Here is a 23002-nt window from a genome sequence, read left to right as displayed (position 1 = left end):
TCCGTTTGATGTACTCCTCTCCACTGGCTAGGGTGGCGGTTAATGGCTTTGTGTCGCACTCCTTTCCATTAGCTAGAGGTACTCGTCAGGGATGCCCATTGTCCCCTACCCTGTTTGCGATGGCCATTGAACCCCTTGCTTGTCTTCTGCGAGCGAACCCTGAGATTGCTGGCTATACAGTGGGCACCAGAGAGGAGAAAATAGCCTTATATGCCGATGACATCCTGCTATTTGTGGATCGCTATGCTGAGTCTATGCCTAAGATTTTAGATATTATTAATAAGTTCGGAGGTTACTCCGGGCTCCTGATAAATTGGGAGAAATCCTCCATTATACCGCTACAGGGCGAGGTCCCGGCCTCCCCAATGGTTGCTCTTCCTCTAAGGTGGGTGAATTTCTTTAAATATCTGGGCATTTGGGTATCCAATGACCCTCATAAATTTACTTCTCTTAATATTACACCGCAAATATCTTATCTCCGCAATAAAGTGAAAGTCTGGGGGAAACTGCCCCTGACAGTTACAGGGAGGGTTAACTTGGTGAAAATGGTTTTTCAGCCCAAACTCCTGTACATACTACAAGAATCCCCAATATATATCCCCCAGAAAACTTTCAAACAGATAGATGTTTTGATGTCCTCTTTGGTCTGGGCTAGTAAACGGGCACGGTTGAAACTTACTACTCTGACCAGGCCCAAAACGTCAGGGGGGCTGGCTCTTCCCAACTTTCGTTTTTATTACTTTGCAGCACAATTAGCACATCTATGGGAATGGGTTAATGATTCTGACACCTCAAGTCTGCACTCGCAGACGGTGCTGCAGGAGTATCCCGGTGGCTCCCCACTGAGACTACTTCTCTGTGGAGGCGTCAAGGGGTCGGCACTACCACTTATTAAACAATATATCACTATTTGGAGACAGGCACACCGGATATTGCAGGGCAGGGCATTGACCCTGACACTCCGCTGGACAATAAATACGGATTGCCGGAGTTGTGTCAGCTTCAAGTCAGGGAGGTGTGGGAACCGTGGGGAATAACTTCACTGGGACAATTATACACTGGCGGGTTTTTTAAATCCTTTCAGCAGATTCAACAGGAATTCAATGTCCCTTCAGCGTATTTTTTTCGATTCCTTCAATTACGACATGCTATGACTGCCCAATTCCCCGATGGCCCGCCGGCACTCACTGATTCCCCGGTCAAATTGCTGTTGCAGACGGTGGGATCCAGTCATTTAGTCTCCAAAATATATGGCTGTTTACTCCAAATGCACCATATAGACCCCCTTGGCGCCCTCAGGACCAAGTGGGAAACTGATCTAGGTCCAGTATCGGATGATATGTGGGAGGGTGCTTTGGGATCGAGCCGGCTTTCAACATCGTCTGTTAGATATCAACAAATTCAGTTGTTCGTGCTCCACAGAGTATACATGTCACCTCTGAGATTGTCACATATAGGGGGATCCCATAGTTCAAAATGTCCCAAGTGTGGCAGTCTGGGAGCAGACTTTTGGCACATGATATGGGTATGCCCCTTGGTGTCAATCTTTTGGGAGGCGGTTATACGTGCCATAGCGGCTACGGGTATCCCCTCTACCGTACTTACACCTATATCTTGTATATTGGCAACTATAGATGAGGAGGCTCTAGATCCACCCAGTCGACGCTATGTTGTAAACCTCTGTGCTCTGGCCAAGGTTTGCATAGCCAGACTGTGGATGGCTAATGAAGCCCCAGCACCACAATCCTGGATTGCTCTGGTTAATGCCTCTGTTATACATGAAAAATGTGTATATCTGGCCAGGAATGCGGAAAAAAAGTTTATTGCTATATGGGGAAAGTGGTTGAGCTCTCGCTATTTCGCTTCACGGATGAATAATGCTGATCCCTAGATTTATTTAACTAACCGATATGGGTGTTCTCTGTGCAGGATCCCTGGGGTGGGTGGCCCATGGCCAGCCGGATTCAAAGATTCTAAGGCACGATACTGACATGACAAAAGATAATAAGATGTGTGTATAATATTTAGAAAATCCGGGTCATCACTGCTCTGTTGCTATTTATGACTTCGAATGAGGTACATAACACCACGTCACACTATGCTATTGATGAAATACCGTAAGCATGTTGTTTTATTACTTTCTATTTGTATAAGTGTTTAAGTCTAGTGAGCTATGTTTGTTATAGCTGCCCTAGGCATTGTTTAAATGTTAAAGCATTGTAAAAACCAATAAAAACTTATTGAATTTAAAAAAAAAAAAGTCTGTATTTCGGAATATTTGGATATGGGATACTCAACCTGTACCAGTATTCTTATCCATTAGGTTTCATTAATATTTATAGATTTCTAATTTAAAGTTAATATCCACATGAATATTCTAAATATATTTAATAATTTCATTACAGACAACAGAATTACCTTTAGGTGCAGGGAGTGCAGCTGCTATGGGGTCCAGAATGGAGAAGTGTCCACCTTCCCTTTTAAACTTACATGTGTTATATTTAGGTTTACACCACTGGATAGTCGATAGGGGCCCTTACAAACTTTTGCTTGGGTGCCTGCAATATATGTGGGTATGCCACTGGACCTGCTCATTGTAATGTGATTTAAAATGAACTGGAGGATATTATAATGTTACATAATATTAACTGGGGACACTAAATGTAATTTTGTCACATATTATGTGAATTGGGGGTTCGGTGTTGCATAATGTGTACTGGCAGCCATACAATTATTATTATTATTATCCTTTATTTACATGGCGCCACAAGGGTTCCGCAGCACCCAATTACAGAGTACACATGCACATAATCAAAACAGGAAAACAATGACTTACAGTTGAAGACAATATCGGACAAGTAGAGGGTAACTAAGCATAACTACATCAGTAAACGACACTGAGATAAGTATCATGGTGGCCGAGAACTACAGGATTTGGGCAGTTGAGGATTATTAAAGTAAGAAAAGGATAATCACATGAGGGAAGAGGGCCCTACTCGTGAGAGCTTACAATCTAAAGAATGTGACATAACGTGAATTAGGGCACTACTATGGTGCATAAAATAAACTATGGCACTACAATGGTTGAGCAAATAAACTAGGGCACTACTATGGGGCATTACATTAACTAAGGCACTACACTGGTTCAGAAAATAAACTAGGGCACTATTATTGGGCATAACGTTAACTAAGGCACTACTCTCCTGCAGAAAGGTATCTCTATAGAAGCACTGGGACAGGGGCCACATCAATATGTTGTTATGGCGCACACAAAGTTCTGATTACGCCCCTGCCTCAAGATGTCTGCAGTGCCTGATAATAATGTCATCAAAATCATTCAGATCATTATCGGACATGTTATTAAATGTTATCAGATGGCAACTGCTATTAGTCTTGGTTTGAGGCAATTTTCAATCTCATTAATAGGCTTGAGTGATCGAGAAAGTAATCTGGCCACTCACCGGTACGTGTATGAGCAAGTTGGACACTGAATCTTCCATGCAGTTTTGGCCAATGCATGGGCAGTCTAACCAGATTATAATTATTAATGGGCATTACTGATCAGCTATATAAAGAGCTGCTTAAGTGGTCCCATATGAGCCATCGAAAAAGAACACATTGGGGCAGATGTATTAACCTGGAGAAGGCATAAGGAAGTGATAAACCAGTGATAAATGCAAGGTGATAAACGCACCAGGCAATCAACTCCTAACTCTGCATTTACATATTGGAGCTGATTGGCTGGTGCGTTTATCACCTTGCATTTATCACTGGTTTATAACATTCTTATGCCTTCTCCAGGTTAATACATCTGCCCCATTGTGTGAAATGCATCTGCTATGCATGAAAACATGGTGGAATCCAATTGTCACCTCTAGTTAAAGTTTATGATCTTGTGAGTCTGTGATTCACTGCTATTTAATATTTTGTACTGTACAGTAGGTTAGGCATTATTTTAAAGCAGTAAAGCGCTACACAACACGTATAATTCCGGTTTCTCTTCTCCTTCAACTATTATAAGAATATTTGTAACACTAAATTTTTGCTTATTTACAAAAGAACCACATCCATAATACAAATCATAATGTCACACACTCCTCACTCCCTATTGGCCGAAATATGGTGTTCAGTGTCTGGAATCTCCAAAATTACCACGGAACAATGAAAGTATTTGGGTTTGCTCACCTTTTCTAGCTCCTTCCAGTCATAGTTGGTGTTGCCAATAACCATGGCCTGTAGTTCATTTGGCTGGAAGAGCTCTAGAACATTGCCTCCACACACTTTATGGAAGCCTGCATGAAACGCATTAAATAAGGAAGCCACCGAGCGATTGAAGATGTAGTCCACATAGGCATCGACAAACTCATGCCTGAGAATTACAACAGAAATATTTGTAAATAAAGATGCATTTTCCACAACCGAAATCATGAGTAGTCCTGAGCTAGCAAGTATTCTGCACTTTGGATGTTCCCAGGGGTTGGGTATGGGTGACCGTCGTTTTGAATCCCGCCGGTCACCATACCAATGCGGGATCGGTGGCGAGCTGCAATCGTGTGATCTTCAAGCGATGCCCCCACCGCGTCACCAACCTGGCAATAGGACGTTACCAACCTGGCAATATTTACAAAAGAACCACATCCTAAATAAAAATGATAATGTCACACACTCCTCACTCCCTATTGGTGTTACCCCGGGTCACAGCCGGGCAGCACCCATGTCAGGCTCCCAGCTGCGTCCCGGGAATTTTAGTATAAAAGCGGTATTAGTCGGCATGCTGACTGTCTGGATTTTGAAGGGTCGGGATGCAGGCGTCGGTAATGCTGGGAATGGGATGTAGTTATGTGACCGGCGGCATAATTACATCCGTTCTCAGCATTCTCTATATGTCCCTTTATTAAGAATACGCATTTTGTGCTTCTACTAGTTTTATCATATTATATATATATGTATATATATATATATATATATATATATATATATATATATATATATTATAGTACAGTTTATTTAGTCACTTTAGATGCAGCCTGTCAGCGAAAAACAGAAGGGTGAGTAAGACCGACATCAGGCAGTTATCTCATTATTATATGTAACAAAGATGTGAGGAAGCTTTTTCTTTCAGCATTTAGGCTTTTAATGTCATAAGACAATATATTAAAATACTGATCCAACCATAGCTTACTCTGTATCTCACATCATTCACACCTTTTTTTAAACACTAAAGGGGGGTACTCACGGAGCGATATTCTAAGCAATCTGACTAGATTGCTTAGAATATCGGCAGGATCGCTCCGTGTGTAGCCCCCTCGGCGATAGCGATGCGCGGCCCCGCACATCGCTATCGCCGCTGCTAGATTGGCCTGCATGCAGGCCAATCTAGCGGGTCGCTCACTTCACCCGCTGGGTGAAGTGAGCGGCCCCCCCGTCTCCCCCCGCACGCTCAGCACAGATCGCGCTGTGCTGAGCGGCAGGAGAGATGTGTGCTGAGCGGTTCGCTCAGCACGCATCTCTCCTTGATCGGCCCGTGAGTACTGGGCTTAATATGTAGAGATTTAGGCTAATACACAGTCTAGTCTGTCTTTTTAAACTGATTAAAACATTCTTTGTATGAAGATTATGACAGTCAAATCACTTACTGTAAAATAGCAGTCAGCGCCCAATTGATGCAGAATTCGCTTTGTCTAATTTAAAGCATCTGCTCTCAGAGTTCTGTCTAATTTCTCACTACTTAACAGGACAGACAATGGGGCGCCATAAAGTAAGTTTATTATGCTACAACCCCTCTCTAACAAACAACTACGCATTTAAATATAGCTAGTAAAGAAGAGATGTTTGCAGAGATGTTGAATGACTTGGGTATTAATAAATATCAGCTGCAATGGCCCTAACTTTCAGTTGTGTCGGCTGGGTCACTGCCAGCGGTCTGGGAAAAGGGCACAACAGCATGGGCTAAATTCTAGCCCTGCAGGCATTATTCATGTTAAAACACATATTACATACTAACCATTAACCATTAACATAGATAAAACATTCTGAGTAAAAATAACTTCGTAATCTAAGATGAATTGCTGCAGAAAGAAAAGTAGAACGAAAAACCTCTGCATCTCTCCACTGAGAAGTCCTTCAGTTTGGAATCTACTGTACTCTGCATTGGACATCCCAGACAGGGTACAGTGGACTACAACCTCTCTTTGGCTCCATCCATACCCTCACTTAGACATCATTCACCTCTGTTCTCTGAGCAACAAATAACTCTGACTTCTTAATCAACTAATATACAGCATATTCAGGCTCTGAATTACTGAAGGGTCACTGTTCATTTCAGATTGCAGGAGCCATTGCACAGGACACCCCCACAAGAAATCTACTTCAAAGGCCTCTCACACTGAGATCTTTCACACCTAGACAATAGGAATTGGATTCAAACACCTTTCCATGAGCCTGCTTTGTCCTGGAATAACTGACCAAATCAGCAACAGAAAAAGCAAAGTTATTTTATTCATCACTTGTTTCAAATATACCCATTGGATTAAAAAGCAGCAATAGGTTATAGCAACAACGATTATAGCGATTACAATCCAAGATGGCGCTGCAGATGGCTGCCTCGGAGCTACGCAGCTCAGCCAAAATACCTGTTTCCCCTTGTTTTCCCCTGCCTTTGTCTACCCCACCGGTGGCCAAATACAGTAGGGAAGCCCTCCTAAGTTGGAGCGCTCCCGCGGTAGTTACCCCACGTTCAAGCCCGTCAGCGGGTGGAGCAGCGGCCCTTGCAGCCCTCGCTGCCCTGTGTGGCAGGGATGCAGACGTTGTGGACGCCAAAGCGGATGACCGAGCGGCCGCGCCTCCCTCAGCCCGATCGGTGACTGGCAGGTGGATTGCCGGCACCGGAAAGAGAATGACGGAGGCCCTCACGTCGGCCCTAGTAGAAGGACCTGGGCTCAGAGCAGAGGCTGTCACTCAGGCGCCCTAGTGAGGTGGCAGCGGCAAGGGCACCGGTCTGCACTTTCCGCGATCCTGTTTTCAAATGTGCGCTCACTGGCAAACAAGTTCGACGAACTGTCCCTCCTTCTGGATAGCGCAGGGTCAGGCATTACAGGGTCGTCCGTCCTCTGCTTTACAGAGACGTGGCTGGACGACCATATTGCGGACAACCAGATGTCTCTGCCGGGCTTCAGTCTCTTCAGGGCTGATCGCTCCAAGGTTCTCTCAGGAAAAACGAAGGGTGGTGGCATCTGCTTCTACATCAATGACAGATGGTGCACCAATGTCACGATCCTAGGCAAATCAGGTAGCCCTCACCTGGAGATGCTAATTATTAACTATAACCCCTTCTAGTCCCGACGGGAAGTTTGCCTCAATTGTCCTTGTGGGAGTGTACACCCCCCCCCCCCCCTCGCCTGCGCGAACGAAGCCCTGCACCACCTGGCCGTATGCATATCTGACATAGAACAAAAACACCCAGACTCTCTGCTTATAGTGCTGGGTGACTTCAACAGAACTAACCTGGAGCAAGGAGCTACCCAAGTACAAACAACAAGTCACGTGTCCCACTAGGGAAGGGCGCACCCTTGGTCACTGCTACACTACCCTCAAGTCTGCCTTCCGGTCTATCCTGCGTGCTGCACTCGGCCTATCTGAATACTGCCTCGTCCACCTGCTCCCTAGCTATACACAGAAGCTGAGAGCAGTTAATCCCATCATCAAGACTGTTAAAAAATGGACCAACGAGGCTAAGATGAAGCTCCAGGCCTGCTTCGACTGCACGGAATGGGGGGTCTTCGAAGCCTCGGTAACCGACCTGACAGACACTCTCACATCCTACATCAGCTACTGTGAGGACATGTGTGTTCCTACCAAGACTTACCGCATTTACAACAAGCCCTGGTTCAACGCCCAGCTCAGGCAACTTCGTCGGGCCAAAGAGGAGGCCTATAGCAGCGGTGACAGAGCACTATACAACCGAACTCAGAACTCTCTGACTAAAGAAATCAGGATAGCAAAAATAAGAATTTACTTACCGATAATTCTATTTCTCGTAGTCCGTAGTGGATGCTGGGAACTCCGTAAGGACCATGGGGAATAGCGGTTCCGCAGGAGTCTGGGCACAAAAGTAAAGCTTTAGGACTACCTGGTGTGCACTGGCTCCTCCCCCTATGACCCTCCTCCAAGCCTCAGTTAGGATACTGTGCCCGGACGAGCGTACACAATAAGGAAGGATTTTGAATCCCGGGTAAGACTCATACCAGCCACACCAATCACACCGTACAACTTGTGATCTGAACCCAGTTAACAGCATGATAACAGAGGAGCCTCTGAAAAGATGGCTCACAACAACAATAACCCGATTTAGTTAACAATAACTATGTACAAGTATTGCAGACAATCCGCACTTGGGATGGGCGCCCAGCATCCACTACGGACTACGAGAAATAGAATTATCGGTAAGTAAATTCTTATTTTCTCTGACGTCCTAGTGGATGCTGGGAACTCCATAAGGACCATGGGGATTATACCAAAGCTCCCAAACGGGCGGGAGAGTGCGGATGACTCTGCAGCACCGAATGAGAGAACTCCAGGTCCTCCTCAGCCAGGGTATCAAATTTGTAGAATTTAGCAAACGTGTTTGCCCCTGACCAAGTAGCTGCTCGGCAAAGTTGTAAAGCCGAGACCCCTCGGGCAGTCGCCCAAGATGAGCCCACCTTCCTTGTGGAATGGGCTTTTACAGATTTTGGCTGTGGCAGGCCTGCCACAGAATGTGCAAGCTGAATTGTACTACAAATCCAACGAGCAATAGTCTGCTTAGAAGCAGGAGCACCCAGCTTGTTGGGTGCATACAGGATAAACAGCGAGTCAGATTTTCTGACTCCAGCCGTCCTGGAAACATATATTTTCAGGGCCCTGACAACGTCCAGCAACTTGGAGTCTTCCAAGTCCCTAGTAGCCGCAGGCACCACAATAGGCTGGTTCAGGTGAAACGCTGACACCACCTTAGGGAGAAACTGAGGACGAGTCCTCAATTCCGCCCTGTCCGAATGGAAAATCAGATAAGGGCTTTTACAGGATAAAGCCGCCAATTCTGACACGCGCCTGGCCGAAGCCAGGGCCAACAGCATGACCACTTTCCATGTGAGATATTTTAAATCCACAGATTTAAGTGGTTCAAACCAATGTGATTTGAGGAACCCCAAAACTACATTGAGATCCCAAGGTGCCACTGGAGGCACAAAAGGAGGCTGTATATGCAGCACCCCCTTGACAAACGTCTGAACTTCAGGAACTGAAGCCAGTTCTTTCTGGAAGAAACTCGACAGGGCCGAAATTTGAACCTTAATGGACCCCAATTTTAGGCCCATAGACACTCCTGTTTGCAGGAAATGCAGGAATCGCCCCAGTTGAAATTCCTCCGTTGGGGCCTTCCTGGCCTCGCACCACGCAACATATTTCCGCCAAATGCGGTGATAATGCTTTGCGGTCACATCCTTCCTGGCCTTGATCAGGGTAGGGATGACTTCCTCCGGAATGCCTTTTTCCTTCAGGATCCGGCGTTCAACCGCCATGCCGTCAAACGCAGCCGCGGTAAGTCTTGGAACTGACAGGGTCCTTGCTGGAGCAGGTCCCTTCTTAGAGGTAGAGGCCACGGGTCCTCTGGGAGCATCTCTTGAAGTTCCGGGTACCAAGTCCTTCTTGGCCAATCCGGAGCCACGAGTATAGTTCTTACTCCTCTCCGTCTTATAATTCTCAGTACCTTGGGTATGAGAGGCAGAGGAGGGAACACATACACTGACTAGTACACCCACGGTGTTACCAGAGCGTCCACAGCTATTGCCTGAGGGTCCCTTGACCTGGCACAATACCTGTCCAATTTTTTGTTGAGGCGGGACGCCATCATGTCCACCTTTGGTTTTTCCCAACGGATTACAATCATGTGGAAGACTTCTGGGTGAAGTCCCCACTCTCCCGGGTGGAGGTCGTGCCTGCTGAGGAAGTCTGCTTCCCAGTTGTCCACCCCCGGAATGAACACTGCTGACAGTGCTATCACATGATTTTCCGCCCAGCGAAGAATCCTTGCAGCTTCTGCCATTGCCCTCCTGCTTCTTGTGCCGCCCTGTCTGTGTACGTGGGCGACTGCCGTGATGTTGTCTGACTGGATTAGCACCGGCTGACCTTGAAGCAGAGGTCTTGCTAGGCTTAGAGCATTGTAAATGGCCCTTAGCTCCAGGATATTTATGTGAAGTGATGTCTCCAGGCTTGACCACAAGCCCTGGAAATTTCTTCCCTGTGTGACTGCTCCCCAGCCTCGCAGGCTGGCATCCGTGGTCACCAGGACCCAGTCCTGAATGCCGAATCTGCGGCCCTCTAGAAGAAGAGCACTCTGCAACCCACAGGAGAGACACCCTTGTCTTTGGTGACAGGGTTATCCGCTGATGCATCTGAAGATGCGATCCGGACCATTTGTCCAGCAGGTCCCACTGGAAAGTTCTTGCGTGGAATCTGCCGAATGGGATTGCTTCGTAGGAAGCCACCATTTTTCCCAGGACCCTTGTGCATTGATGCACTGACACTTGGCCTGGTTTTAGGAGGTTTCTGACTAGCTCGGATAACTCCCTGGCTTTCTCCTCCGGGAGAAACACCTTTTTCTGGACTGTGTCCAGGATCATCCCTAGGAATAGAAGACGTGTCGTCGGGATCAGCTGCGATTTTGGAATATTGAGAATCCAACCGTGCTGCCGCAACACTACTTGAGATAGTGCTACCCCGACTACCAACTGTTCCCTGGATCTTGCCCTTATCAGAAGATCGTCCAAGTAAGGGATAATTAAAACTCCCTTCCTTCGAAGGAGTATCATCATTTCGGCCATTACTTTGGTAAAGACCCGGGGTGCCGTGGACAATCCAAACGGCAGCGTCTGAAACTGATAGTGACAGTTCTGTACCACAAACCTGAGGTACCCTTGGCGCAATCACCGCTCTGAGTGACTCCATCTTGAATCTGAACCTCTGTATGTAAGTGTTCAAGGATTTCAGATTTAAAATAGGTCTCACCGAGCCGTCCGGCTTCGGTACCACAAACAGCGTGGAATAATACCCCTTTCCCTGTTGCAGGAGGGGTACCTTGATTATCACCTGCTGGGAATACAGCTTGTGAATGGTTTCCAATACCGCCTCCCTGTCGGAGGGAGACGTCGGTAAAGCAGACTTTAGGAAACGGCGAGGGGGAGACGTCTCGAATTCCAATTTGTACCCCTGAGATACCACCTGAAGGATCCAGGGGTCCACTTGTGAGTGAGCCCACTGCGCGCTGAAATTCTTGAGACGGGCCCCCACCGTGCCTGAGTCCGCTTGTAAAGCCCCAGCGTCATGCTGAGGACTTGGCAGAAGCGGGAGAGGGCTTCTGTTCCTGGGAACTGGCTGTTTGCTGTAGCCTTTTTCCTCTCCCTCTGCCACGGGGCAGAAATGAGGAGCCTTTTGCCCGCTTGCCCTTCTGGGGCCGAAAGGACTGCGCCTGATAATACGGCGTCTTCTTATGTTGAGAGGCTACCTGGGGTAAAAATGTGGATTTCCCAGCAGTTGCCGTGGCCACCAGGTCTGATAGACCTACCCCAAATAACTCCTTCCCTTTATAAGGCAATACTTCCATATGCCTTTTGGAGTCCGCATCACCTGACCACTGCCGCGTCCATAACCCTCTTCTGGCAGAGATGGACAGCGCACTTACTCTTGATGCCAGTCGGCAAATATCCCTCTGTGCATCACGCATATATAAAAATGCATCTTTTAAATGCTCTATAGTCAGTAATATACTGTCCCTATCTAGGGTATCAATATTCTCAGTCAGGGAATCTGACCAAGCCATCCCAGCACTGCACATCCAGGCTGAGGCGATTGCTGGTCGCAGTATAACACCCGTGTGAGTGTATATACATTTTAGGATATTCTCCTGCTTTCTGTCAGCAGGTTCCTTAAGGGCGGCCGTATCAGGAGACGGTAGTGCCACCTGTTTTGACAAGCGTGTGAGCGCTTTATCCACCTTAGGGGGTGTTTCCCAACGTGCCCTATCCTCTGGCGGGAAGGGGTATGATGCCAATAACCTTTTAGGAATTATCAGTTTTTTATCGGGGGAAACCCACGCTTCATCACACACTTCATTTAATTCCTCAGATGCAGGAAAAACTACAGGCAGTTTTTTCTCACCAAACATAATACCCTTTTTAGTGGTACTTGTATTATCAGAAATATGTAAAACATTTTTCATTGCCTCAATCATGTAACGTGTGGCCCTACTGGAAGTCACATTCGTCTCTTCATCGTCGACACTGGAGTCAGTATCCGTGTCGGCATCTGTATCTGCCATCTGAGGTAACGGGCGTTTTAGAGCCCCTGATGGCCTTTGAGACGCCTGGACAGGCCTAAGCTGAGTAGCCGGCTGTCTCATGTCATCAACCGTCTTTTGTAAAGAGCTGACACTGTCACGTAATTCCTTCCATAAAGCCCATCCACTCAGGTGTCGACTCCCTAGGGGGTGACATCTCTATTACAGGCAATTGCTCCGCCTCCACATCATTTTCCTCCTCATACATGTCGACACAATCGTACCGACACACTGCACACACACAGGGAATGCTCTGATAGAGGACAGGACCCCACTAGCCCTTTGGGGAGACAGAGGGAGAGTATGCCAGCACACACCAGAGCGCTATATATATACTGGGATAACCCTATAAAGAGTGTTTTTCCCTTATAGCTGCGCCAAATTAGTGCCCCCCCCCCCTCTTGTTTTACCCTTTTCTGTAGTGCAGGACTGCAGGGGAGAGTCAGGGAGACGTCCTTCCAGCGGAGCTGTGAGGGAAAATGGCGCCCGTGTGCTGAGGAGATAGGCTCCGCCCCCTTCTCGGCTGACTTTTCTCCCGCGTTTTGCTGTATTCTGGCAGGGGTTAAAATACATCCATATAGCCCTGGGGGTTATATGTGGTGTATTTTCGCCAGCCAAGGTGTTTTTATTGCTGCTCAGGGCGCCCCCCCCTAGCGCCCTGCACCCTCAGTGACCGGAGTGTGAAGTGTGCCTGAGGAGCAATGGCGCACAGCTGCAGTGCTGTGCGCTACCTTGTTGAAGACTGATGTCTTCTGCCGCCGATTTTCCGGACCTCTTCTTGCTTCTGGCTCTGTAAGGGGGCCGGCGGCGCGGCTCTGGGACCGGACTCCGAGGCTGGGCCTGTGTTCGGTCCCTCTGGAGCTAATGGTGTCCAGTAGCCTAAGAAGCCCAAGCTGGCTGCAAGCAGGCAGGTTCGCTTCTTCTCCCCTTAGTCCCTCGATGCAGTGAGCCTGTTGCCAGCAGGTCTCACTGAAAATAAGAAACCTAAAACTAACTTTTTCTAAGAAGCTCAGGAGAGCCCCCTAGATTGCACCCTGCTCGGTCGGGCACAAAAATCTAACTGAGGCTTGGAAGAGGGTCATAGGGGGAGGAGCCAGTGCACACCAGGTAGTCCTAAAGCTTTACTTTTGTGCCCAGACTCCTGCGGAGCCGCTATTCCCCATGGTCCTTACGGAGTTCCCAGCATCCACTAGGACGTCAGAGAAAAAGCGGTTCTCGGACAAGCTGACAAATGATCTCTCCACCAATGACCCCGTAACTGTATGGAAAGGAATGCAATCCATAACAAACTACAAGAAAACATCGAAGTCCACCACCATGCACCAAGACTTAGCAGACGAGCTGAACCACTTTTATTGCAGGTACGCAAAAGAAGTCCCCTGCGACCCAAACAATCACCTCTACGATGCCCCGAACACCGACGGCCAACTCCAGGCACTGCAAGTCGCCCAAGAAGAGGTGGAGGCATTGTTCAAAAGGGCCAAACCCAGGAAAGCTCCGGGTCCTGACGGAGTGTAACCATCTGCCCTGAGAACATGTGCGGGTTGCTCGCCCTCATGTTCCCCAAGATCTTCAACAAATCGCTGGAGCTACAGAAAGTCCCTTCCTGCCTCAAAAGGTCTACTATCGTCCCGGTCCCCAAGAAACCCTCTATCACGAACATGAACGACTACAGGCCGATAGCACTCACGTTTGTGGACATGAAAACGTTCGAGCGTCTGGTTTTGAATCACCTGAAAACTGTGACTGGCCCCCAACAGTTCGCCTATCGAGGATGCAGTCAACCTGGGCCTGCACTACATTCTACAGCACCAAGACATTCCTGGCACCTACGCGAGGGTCCTGTTTGTCGATATCAGCTCGGCCTTCAATACAATCGTCCCCAGCATCCTCCACCCCAAATTACTTTGCCTAGGGGTCCCAGAAGCTACCTGTTCCTGGATAGTAGACTTCCTGACAGATAGGACACAGGTGGTGAAAGCGGGGGAATTCACCTCTCAAGCGCGGTCCATAAGTACAGGGGCCCCTCAGGGCTGTGTCCTCTCATCCCTGCTCTTCTCCCTGTACACAAATGACTGCACCTCAGAGGCGTAATCAGTAAAGATCATCAAATTCGCCGATGACACCACCGTCATCGGCCTCATCAAGGACGGGGACGAATCGGCCTATAGACAGGAAGTAGACCGGTTGGCCCAGCGGTGCAGCCACAACCACCTTGAGCTTAACCCCCTCAAAACTGTCGAGATGATAATGGACTTCAGGAAGAAGTCAGCTGGTGCACCTCCGCTAACGATTGCTGACAGTGTGGTATCGCTAATGGACTCCTTGAAGTTTCTAGGGACCACAATCTCCCGGGACCATAAATAGGGGTCCAAGTCACAAAAGTTTCTTTCCCCAAGCGGTCCACCTGCTGAACTCCTGTACATTGACTGACTAGACGTACTTGTAACTCACTTGTGTCCCTACGGTATTCCTATCTGTATGATTTACTTGCACACCCCCTCCACCGCCTGCTTATCTGTTGCCTACTTGGCTGTTGTATAGCAAACCGAAGACAAATTCCTAGTATACGCAAGTATACCTGGCCAATAAAGCGGATTCTGAATATAAAAACTCTCTACAGTGTATTTAGCTACACGTAATAACTCAAGTGTCCATTAGGTGGAGCCATACCAAACAGATTTTATAACATGAACATATACTCATTACTACTCATTGTTTATCATTTCTGTCCGTCTAGCTAATTGTTTCGCTGATTTATTAAGCAGTAGGTATGTAATGTCAATCGGTCTCTTCTTCTTAAGGCCCTGCCTAAAAATTCAATTTTCAGCACTCCGACGTGCTAATTAACAAACAAAGGTTACTTGTTCACACTGTTATTTTTAGGTCTGTCATCAGTTCTTTGCATTATGGACCTGAAGAGTTTGCCTGGCTGCCTGAATCTATTTATACCCAGCAGTCATGAGTGGTTAGCATCGCTGGAATATCTGCACGCTGTGACCTCTGTACACTTGACAAGCACCTTCATTTTGTAAGGGTGACTCACTGGTTAGTTTGAGGTCTCTTAGTACAGAGAGACACTGGGATCACACAGCTTTCCTTTCACCACCTACAATTTAAGGGCTTTATAAAAATAAAATAGACCTTCACAGAAGAAGACCTCCCCGATGTTCACATGAATGGAGCACATGAGCTTGTAGCTTAGCAGCAATCTGCTATATACAGGCAAATGAACGACAAACACAAAAACCAAGCTATATGTGTTCTATAACAGACATCACGCATTCCAGACTACATGTGATCTGTAACAGACATACTGTATACCAGGCTACATGTGATCTGTAACAGACATCACGGAGACCAGGCTACATGTGAACTGTAACAGACATCATGGAGATCAGGCTACATGTAATCTGTAACAGACATCACGCATACCAGGCTACATGTGATCTGTAACAGACATCACGGAGACCAGGCTACATGTGATCTGTAACAGACATCACGGAGACCAGGCTACATGTGATCTGTAACAGACATCACGGAGACCAGGCTACATGTGATCTGTAACAGACATCACGCATACCAGGCTACATGTGATATGTAACAGACATCATACATAGCAGGCTACACATGAACTGTGCACACATCCATGTTCTGACCTTTGGACCAATGCATGCATTCCTAATGTCCTTTACACAACTACACAATCTACCATACGTAAGTTTTGGCAATACGTTTGACATGCATCAGCAGGGCAATAAGGATCATATTATTAAGAAATATGGTATTCATGTGTAAGTTTGTGCAAGGAATATGTATAATTATGTATAATTACCAATCTTCCCTCTCTATCTATATATATCTATATATATATATATATATATATATATATATATATATCTCCTATATATTTGCCTTAATCTGTGACTCTGTGCTCGTAACGCTGGGCGGAGTCAACTGCATCTGCTGCAGGGAGCTACTCCGTAACCCAGCGCCAGCAGCAGTCAGGTGCAAGACCCTACCTTACAGTATAGGAGGTGAGGATGGCCACTAGCTGCCGGCTGCTGTGCCTGTCCTCCCCCCCCCAATCACCTGTGACAGCGGGCTGTGTGCTGTGCAGCGCGGGTCCCGAAAAGGGGGCGGAGCTACGGCGTCACGAGGGGGCGGGGCTACACGGAATAGAGGGGCGGAGCTACACGGGACCAGACAGCTGATCAGTGGTGGAATCAGCATTGCAGTGACGGCCAGCCAGACTTGGTAAGTGGAGGGTGAGAGAGAAATGTGTGTGCGTGTGTGTATATAGTGGGTGTGTGTGTGTGTATAGTGTGTGTGTGTGTGTATATAGTGGGGGTGTGTGTGTGTGTGTATATATATGGTGGGGTGTGTGTGTTTGTATATATGTGTGAATTGTGTGTGTGTGAGGTATGTCTGTGTGTGCGCACTTTATGGACGCCACTGCTGGGGGGGCCATTACATGCAAGGACGCTACTAATATAGGGGGGGCATTACGTATAAGGACGCTACTACTATAGGGGGGGCATTACGTATAAGGACGCTACTACTATAGGGGGGGCATTACGTATAAGGACGCTACTACTATAGGGGGGCATTACGTATAAGGATGCTACTACTATAGGGGGGGGCATTACGTATAAGGACGCTACTACTATAGGGGGGGCATTACGTATAAGGACGCTACTACTATAGGGGGGGCATTACGTATAAGGACGCTACTACTATAGGGGGGCATTACGTATAAGGACGCTACTACTATAGGGGGGGCATTACGTATAAGGACGCTACTACTATAGGGGGGCATTACGTATAAGGACGCTACTACTATAGGGGGGGCATTACGTATAAGGACGCTACTACTATGGGGGGGCATTACGTATAAGGACGCTACTACTATAGGGGGGGCATTACGTATAAGGACGCTACTACTATGGGGGGGCATTACGTATAAGGACGCTACTACTATAGGGGGGCATTACGTATAAGGAGGCTACTAATACTGGGGGGCATTACATATAAGGACGCTACTACTGGGGGGGCATTATGTATAAGGACTCTATTACTTCTGGGGGGCATTATGTATAAGGACGGTGCTACTACTACTGGGAGGGCATTACATGTAAGGATGCTACTACTACTGGGGGGGTATTATGTATAAGGACGCTACTACTGGGAGGGCATTACATGTAAGGATGCTACTACTACTGGGGGGGGCATTATGTATAAGGACGGTACTACTACTGGGGGCACATTATGTATAAGGATGCTACTACTACAGGGGTGGCATTACGTATTAGGACGCTACTATTACTGTTGGGGGGCATTACATATAACTGCTACTACTACTGGGGGGCATTACGTGTAAGGACGCTACTACTACGGGTGGGGCATTACGTATAAGGATGCTACTATTACTGTTGTGGTGCATTACATATAACTGCTACTACTACTGGGGGGGCATTATGTATAAGGACACTACTACTATTGGGGGGGCATTATGTATAAGGACGCTGCTACTACTACTGGGGGGGCATTATGTATAAGGATGCTACTACTACTGGGGGGGCATTATGTATAAGGATGCTACTACTACTGGGGGGGCATTATGTATAAGGACGCTACTATTACTGTTGGGGAGCATTACATATAACTGCTACTACTACTGGGGGGGCATTATGTATAAGGACACTACTACTATTGGGGGGGGCATTACGTATATGGACGCTACTACTACGGGTGGGGCATTACGTATAAGGACGCTACTACTACGGGTGGGGCACGCTAGCTCAGGCACCGCTAGATCAGCATCTGCAGCATACACACAAGGGCTGCCATGCTCAGCGGCAAGCGGTGCGGAGCATGTGCAGCGGGACAGCGCCAGGACGGGACACGCACTAATCAACATTGCTGCTGGGCCGGAGCTCCCTCCGTCTGCTGCCTAAGGACGCGCGCCGCACCTCTCCAGGGAAACACCATGCCTGCCCGCCCACAGGGCTCCGGACGCTTACCTATGCTCCGCAATCACAGCAGCTGACGCTGCCAGGCAGGATGGAGGAATGACGCCCGTCAGACGGGGCGGACAGTGTGCGGCGGAACGGGGCCAGGAAGGAATGCTGACCACGACCCATTGCTGCTGGGTCTGAGCTCCCTCCCTCTGCAGTCACCATCTCACAGCACCAGCCTGGAGGTTAGTGGCCACCACGACCCGCACATCCTTACCTCACACATACCTCACATATACCTCACACGAGAGCAAAGGTACACACACTGTGACATCACACCTGTAGCCCACCCCTATATCTGCTAAGTACTCCCCGTCACTATGCCCTGTCACCCTCATCCTGCTCTCTAACTGCCTGTCTGTGTACTGGCCTTCACCCCTCTCACACCATCACCAACCCTCACTAACTACCACAGAGACTATGTGCACTGATATCTGCCCCTCAACCACCTGCAGCGCCCCTGGACCCCTTCCCATCCCCCGCAAACCCCCGCACCTGCCCCTCCACCACCCGTGGCACCCCCACCCACTGCGCCTTCGGACCCCCTACCCCACCCGCAGTGTCTTCCAAACCCCTCCCCCATCTGCAGCAGCCCCTCCCCCACTCCCCCATCCGCTGCACCCCCAAATCCATCCCCTGCACCCCCACCCCTCCAGCAACAGCAACACTTTCGGTCCCACTACCCCACCCGCAGCACTCACCCCACCACCAACCACTCCACCTGCGGACCCCCTACACCACCTGCTCCTCCACCACCTACAGCCCCTCCCGATCCACCGCACCCTCACCCCCCTCCCTCCCTCCCCCACCCGCAGCGCCTCCAGGCCCCCTACCTCACCCGCAACACCTGCACCCTTCTCCACCAGCAGCGCCTCCGGAACCCCTCCCCCATCCGCAACAGCCCCTCCCCCGCCTCCCCCACCCACAGCACCCCCACCCCTCCCGCATCCCCATACCCCCTCCCCATCCGCTGAACCCCCGCATTCACCCCTCCCCCATCCGCTGCACCCACTGAACCATCCCCTACACCCCCACCTCTCCAGCAACCGCAACACCTTCGGACCCACTACCCCACCCTCAGCACCCACCCCTCCACCACCCACTGCACCTCCGGACCTCCTACACCACCCGCTCCTCCACCACCTGCAGCCCCTCCCCATCCACCGCACCCCCACCCGCAGCGCCTCCAGGCCCCCTACCTCACCCGCAACACCTGCACCCTTCCACCCTGCAGCGCCTCCGGAACCCCTCCCTCATCCGCAATAGCCCCTCACCCGCCTCTCCCCCACCCACAGCACCTCACCTCTCCCACACTCCCGGACCACCTCCACCATCCGCTGCACCCCCGCACCCACCCGCGCACACACCCCTCCACCACCTGCAGCACCTCCAGACCCCCTCCCCCATCCACCGCAAATCCACACACCTGTCCCTCCACCACCCGTGGCACCCCCACCCACAGCACCTACGGACCCCACACCTCAACACACACGGACCCTCCCTCCTCCGGACCCCTAACCCCATTCACTGCACCCCCCCCCTCTCCCACCCGCAACGCCTCCACACCTCCTACCCACCCGCCACACCCTTTCCCACCCGCAGGACCTCTGGAACCCCTCCCCCATCCAGCCCAGCATCTGCCCCTCCCCCACCTGCCCCTCCCCCACACACAACGCCCCCCCGGCCCCCTCCCCCGGTACCCACCCGCGGCGCCTCCAGACCCCCTATGCCACCCGCCCCTCCACCACCTACATCACCTCCGGACCCTCTCCCCCATCCGCCACACCCCGCATCTGGCTCTCCCCCGCCCGCTGCACCTTTGGATTCCCTACCCCACCCACGCAGCAGGCCCTTCCCAATCCGCATCGCCTACACCATTCGCAACAGCACCGCACCCGCCACTCCCCCACCCACGTTACCCCCGCATCCACCCCTCCCCCACCCACCGCGCCCCCTGGACACCTCCCCCATCCACTGCACACCCGCACCCACCCCTTCCCCATCTGCAGCGCCTTCGGAACCCCTCCTCCATCCGAAACAGCCCTGCAGCTGCCATCCCCCACCTGCGACACCCCTGCTCCTACCCCACCCACAGCGCCTTCATACCCCCTCCCCCATCCGCGGTCCCCACTCCCCAAACCCCTTACTGTTGCAAGGGACTACGCCCCCTTCATCATCGGACGCCCTTTCATTGTGCAATATTCAAACACTAACAAAACTAGGAATGCAGGTAATACTCCATATATTGAACCCCAGAAAGGCGTGCAGGGGTTAAGGGGGCGTAGCCCCTTCCGACGGTGTGAAGAGCGCCCGTAGGGCGCGATGAAGCACCTAGTATATATATATAAACACACACACAAATTATGTACATGCTTTACCCCATATAGGTTAATAAATATCTAAGCACAAACAGATTTTGCATGCATCAACCCATCTTCAATCTGTTCGAGCACAAACCTGAAAGTGATTCCGATGGGCGATACTACCTTGTTGCATTTGCATTCTGATTTCCCTTCACATAATGTTAACATTAAGGTATTCACCAAAGCTCAAAGAATAATAAAATTGTGAGAGATAAAATACCAGGCAATCAGCTCCTGCCTAACATGTTACAGGCTATGTTTGAAAATGGCAGTTAGGAGCCTGTCTATTAAGGGCCTGATCACGCATATTCAGCTCAAACAGACCACAAAACAAACACTTATGTGTTCAAAGGGTATAAATAAGTGTTCAACATCTGGTGTAAAATAAGCACTGCTGATGATGACCAGTAGACTCTTCTGATTGGCTGAATAAGACTTTATCCCTCCAGACTAAACACACTATGTAATTGGTAACTGATAATTGCACTTAGGCTGTGGCAGGAAAGAAGATTTCCATTTGATTTTGAAACGTGATGTATTTAATTTAACGTAATTAGTATTTTTATTTTGAATTAGCTCCTGTATTTTATTGTGTTTTAGATGGTAAATATGACTATTTATTAATAACGCTCTCCAGGCACAGTATTGGCTTATGTATATACTTCATTAAAGTACAGTATTGTCTACAAATTGGGTACTGTAACTTTAACATTTACTACAGTACCAATGGTTTTAAGCAACATCTCTTAGCGTCAACCTGCAACATGTTTTCCTGGAACTGCTGTTTTCTCCTGGCATAAGACTGGTACGCATGCAACCTTTGCAGTGCTAGACATATCTTGGGAAACATTGACACAACATACTAAACAATATACTTTTTGGGGGAGGGAAGGGGGCACATTTCGCACCTGCGTTTTTAGTGCAAAATACTTCCACCTCCCCCACTGTCTTTTATACTACAGGTTAAGTAGCATATTTGTATGTATATACTGTTAGGTAACATATTTATGTGTATATACTATGTGTTAAGTAGTATATTTATATGTACAGTATATCTGTGTGGTATATATGTGTGTGCATAAGAGTATATAATATCCAGTAAATCCAAAATAGGACAAAGCAGCTCTCAAAACATAGAAAATCAGGAAATCGTTTTATACCCAGATACTTAAGCGCTGATTATATCACCTTCCTTGCATTACCAGGTATGAGGTGCGGTTAATGCTCTGCAACCAAACTAGGGGAGGAATGCAATTCAGTGTGTTGGACACGATGTGCCATTCCACAACAGTACATCTCGTTGGTGCCCCATAGAGGTGCGAGGCAAAACCTGCGATGCAGGCCCTCCTGTATATGGCCGATGTGGCGCAGTTGACACATCGTGTTCAATTGAATTCTCCCCTTTGAGAATTTATCAGCCCGGTTATGATGAAACCATCTGCTTATACTACAAGTTGAAAGTTGCAGCCTACTCCTGAGTACTGTATGTGCTTCCACCCAGTGTTGCCGTTTGCTGGTAAAGTTCTGCTTTTACCTTGTCATCCATGTGGACATCTCCCTAACTGCAGTTCCTTGGTGAAACATAAGCAAGTTGAGCTTTCTTGGTCAGTGAGGTCCCAGCTTGCTACCATAATTCTATGCAACCAGACTTGTTCCAGCATTTTTATACATGAGTTTGACCATAATGAGGTAATTTGCTTTCAATATGCCTGGTGTCTCTTACTCACTTAGATGTTTTCATTATAAAATAACAAATCATTAAGAAATAGGATAGGTAACCCTGAAGTATAATATGCTATTTATGTCGTAACTATTCCATTTCTTTGTACAGTAACATTTATATTACAAGACGACAAGAAATATTAAATGTATATTCTTAATACAGTATCTAGCAGTGATTATACTTTAGAATAAATTGCTATGAACCTACTTGTTTTTCTGGTTCACCAGTGTCTCTTCACCATTTGGAACTAGAGTTCTCACTTCTGTTGTCCCAAAGTTATCCACTGTAATCTGTGAGGACGAACAAAGGCAGTTTTCAAGGTGTTATATGTGCAAAATATAACATTGGATGGGATGACACACTACAATGTGATCAGGTCCATTTATCATCTCTATTTTTTGGAAGGAGAAGGGTTACTGTAATAAGCCTGGTTCCCCTACACTGTGTCAACTAGTCAACATTAGTGGTTTGAGCAGAGTAGACTAAAATGCAATTCGCACACCTTGGTTTATAGTTAATGCAAGGTTTA

The 23002-nt window shown here is 48.4% G+C and overlaps 1 protein-coding gene across 2 annotated transcripts in view; it reads right to left on the bottom strand.

Annotated features, from left to right (window-relative positions):
* Nucleotides 1-23002, bottom strand: part of HERC4 (HECT and RLD domain containing E3 ubiquitin protein ligase 4) — a 222644-nt gene that overhangs the window by 30923 nt on the left and 168719 nt on the right. The window contains exons 22-23 of one of the 2 annotated variants that reach the window (XM_063961615.1): nucleotides 22681-22763; nucleotides 4186-4369 (exon numbers count right to left, since the gene is read on the bottom strand). In XM_063961615.1, coding sequence (XP_063817685.1) covers nucleotides 4186-4369; nucleotides 22681-22763 — 267 coding nt within the window. Of the gene's footprint in view, nucleotides 1-4083; nucleotides 4370-22680; nucleotides 22764-23002 lie in introns of those variants that run through there. The other variant, XM_063961614.1, reaches the window with a different exon arrangement.

Source organism: Pseudophryne corroboree, chromosome 3 (genome assembly GCF_028390025.1).
Source record: "Pseudophryne corroboree isolate aPseCor3 chromosome 3, aPseCor3.hap2, whole genome shotgun sequence".
Taxonomy (NCBI): domain Eukaryota; kingdom Metazoa; phylum Chordata; class Amphibia; order Anura; family Myobatrachidae; genus Pseudophryne; species Pseudophryne corroboree.
The sequence above is the reverse complement of the archived record's forward strand: the minus strand, read 5'-3'. Positions and strand labels throughout refer to the sequence as shown.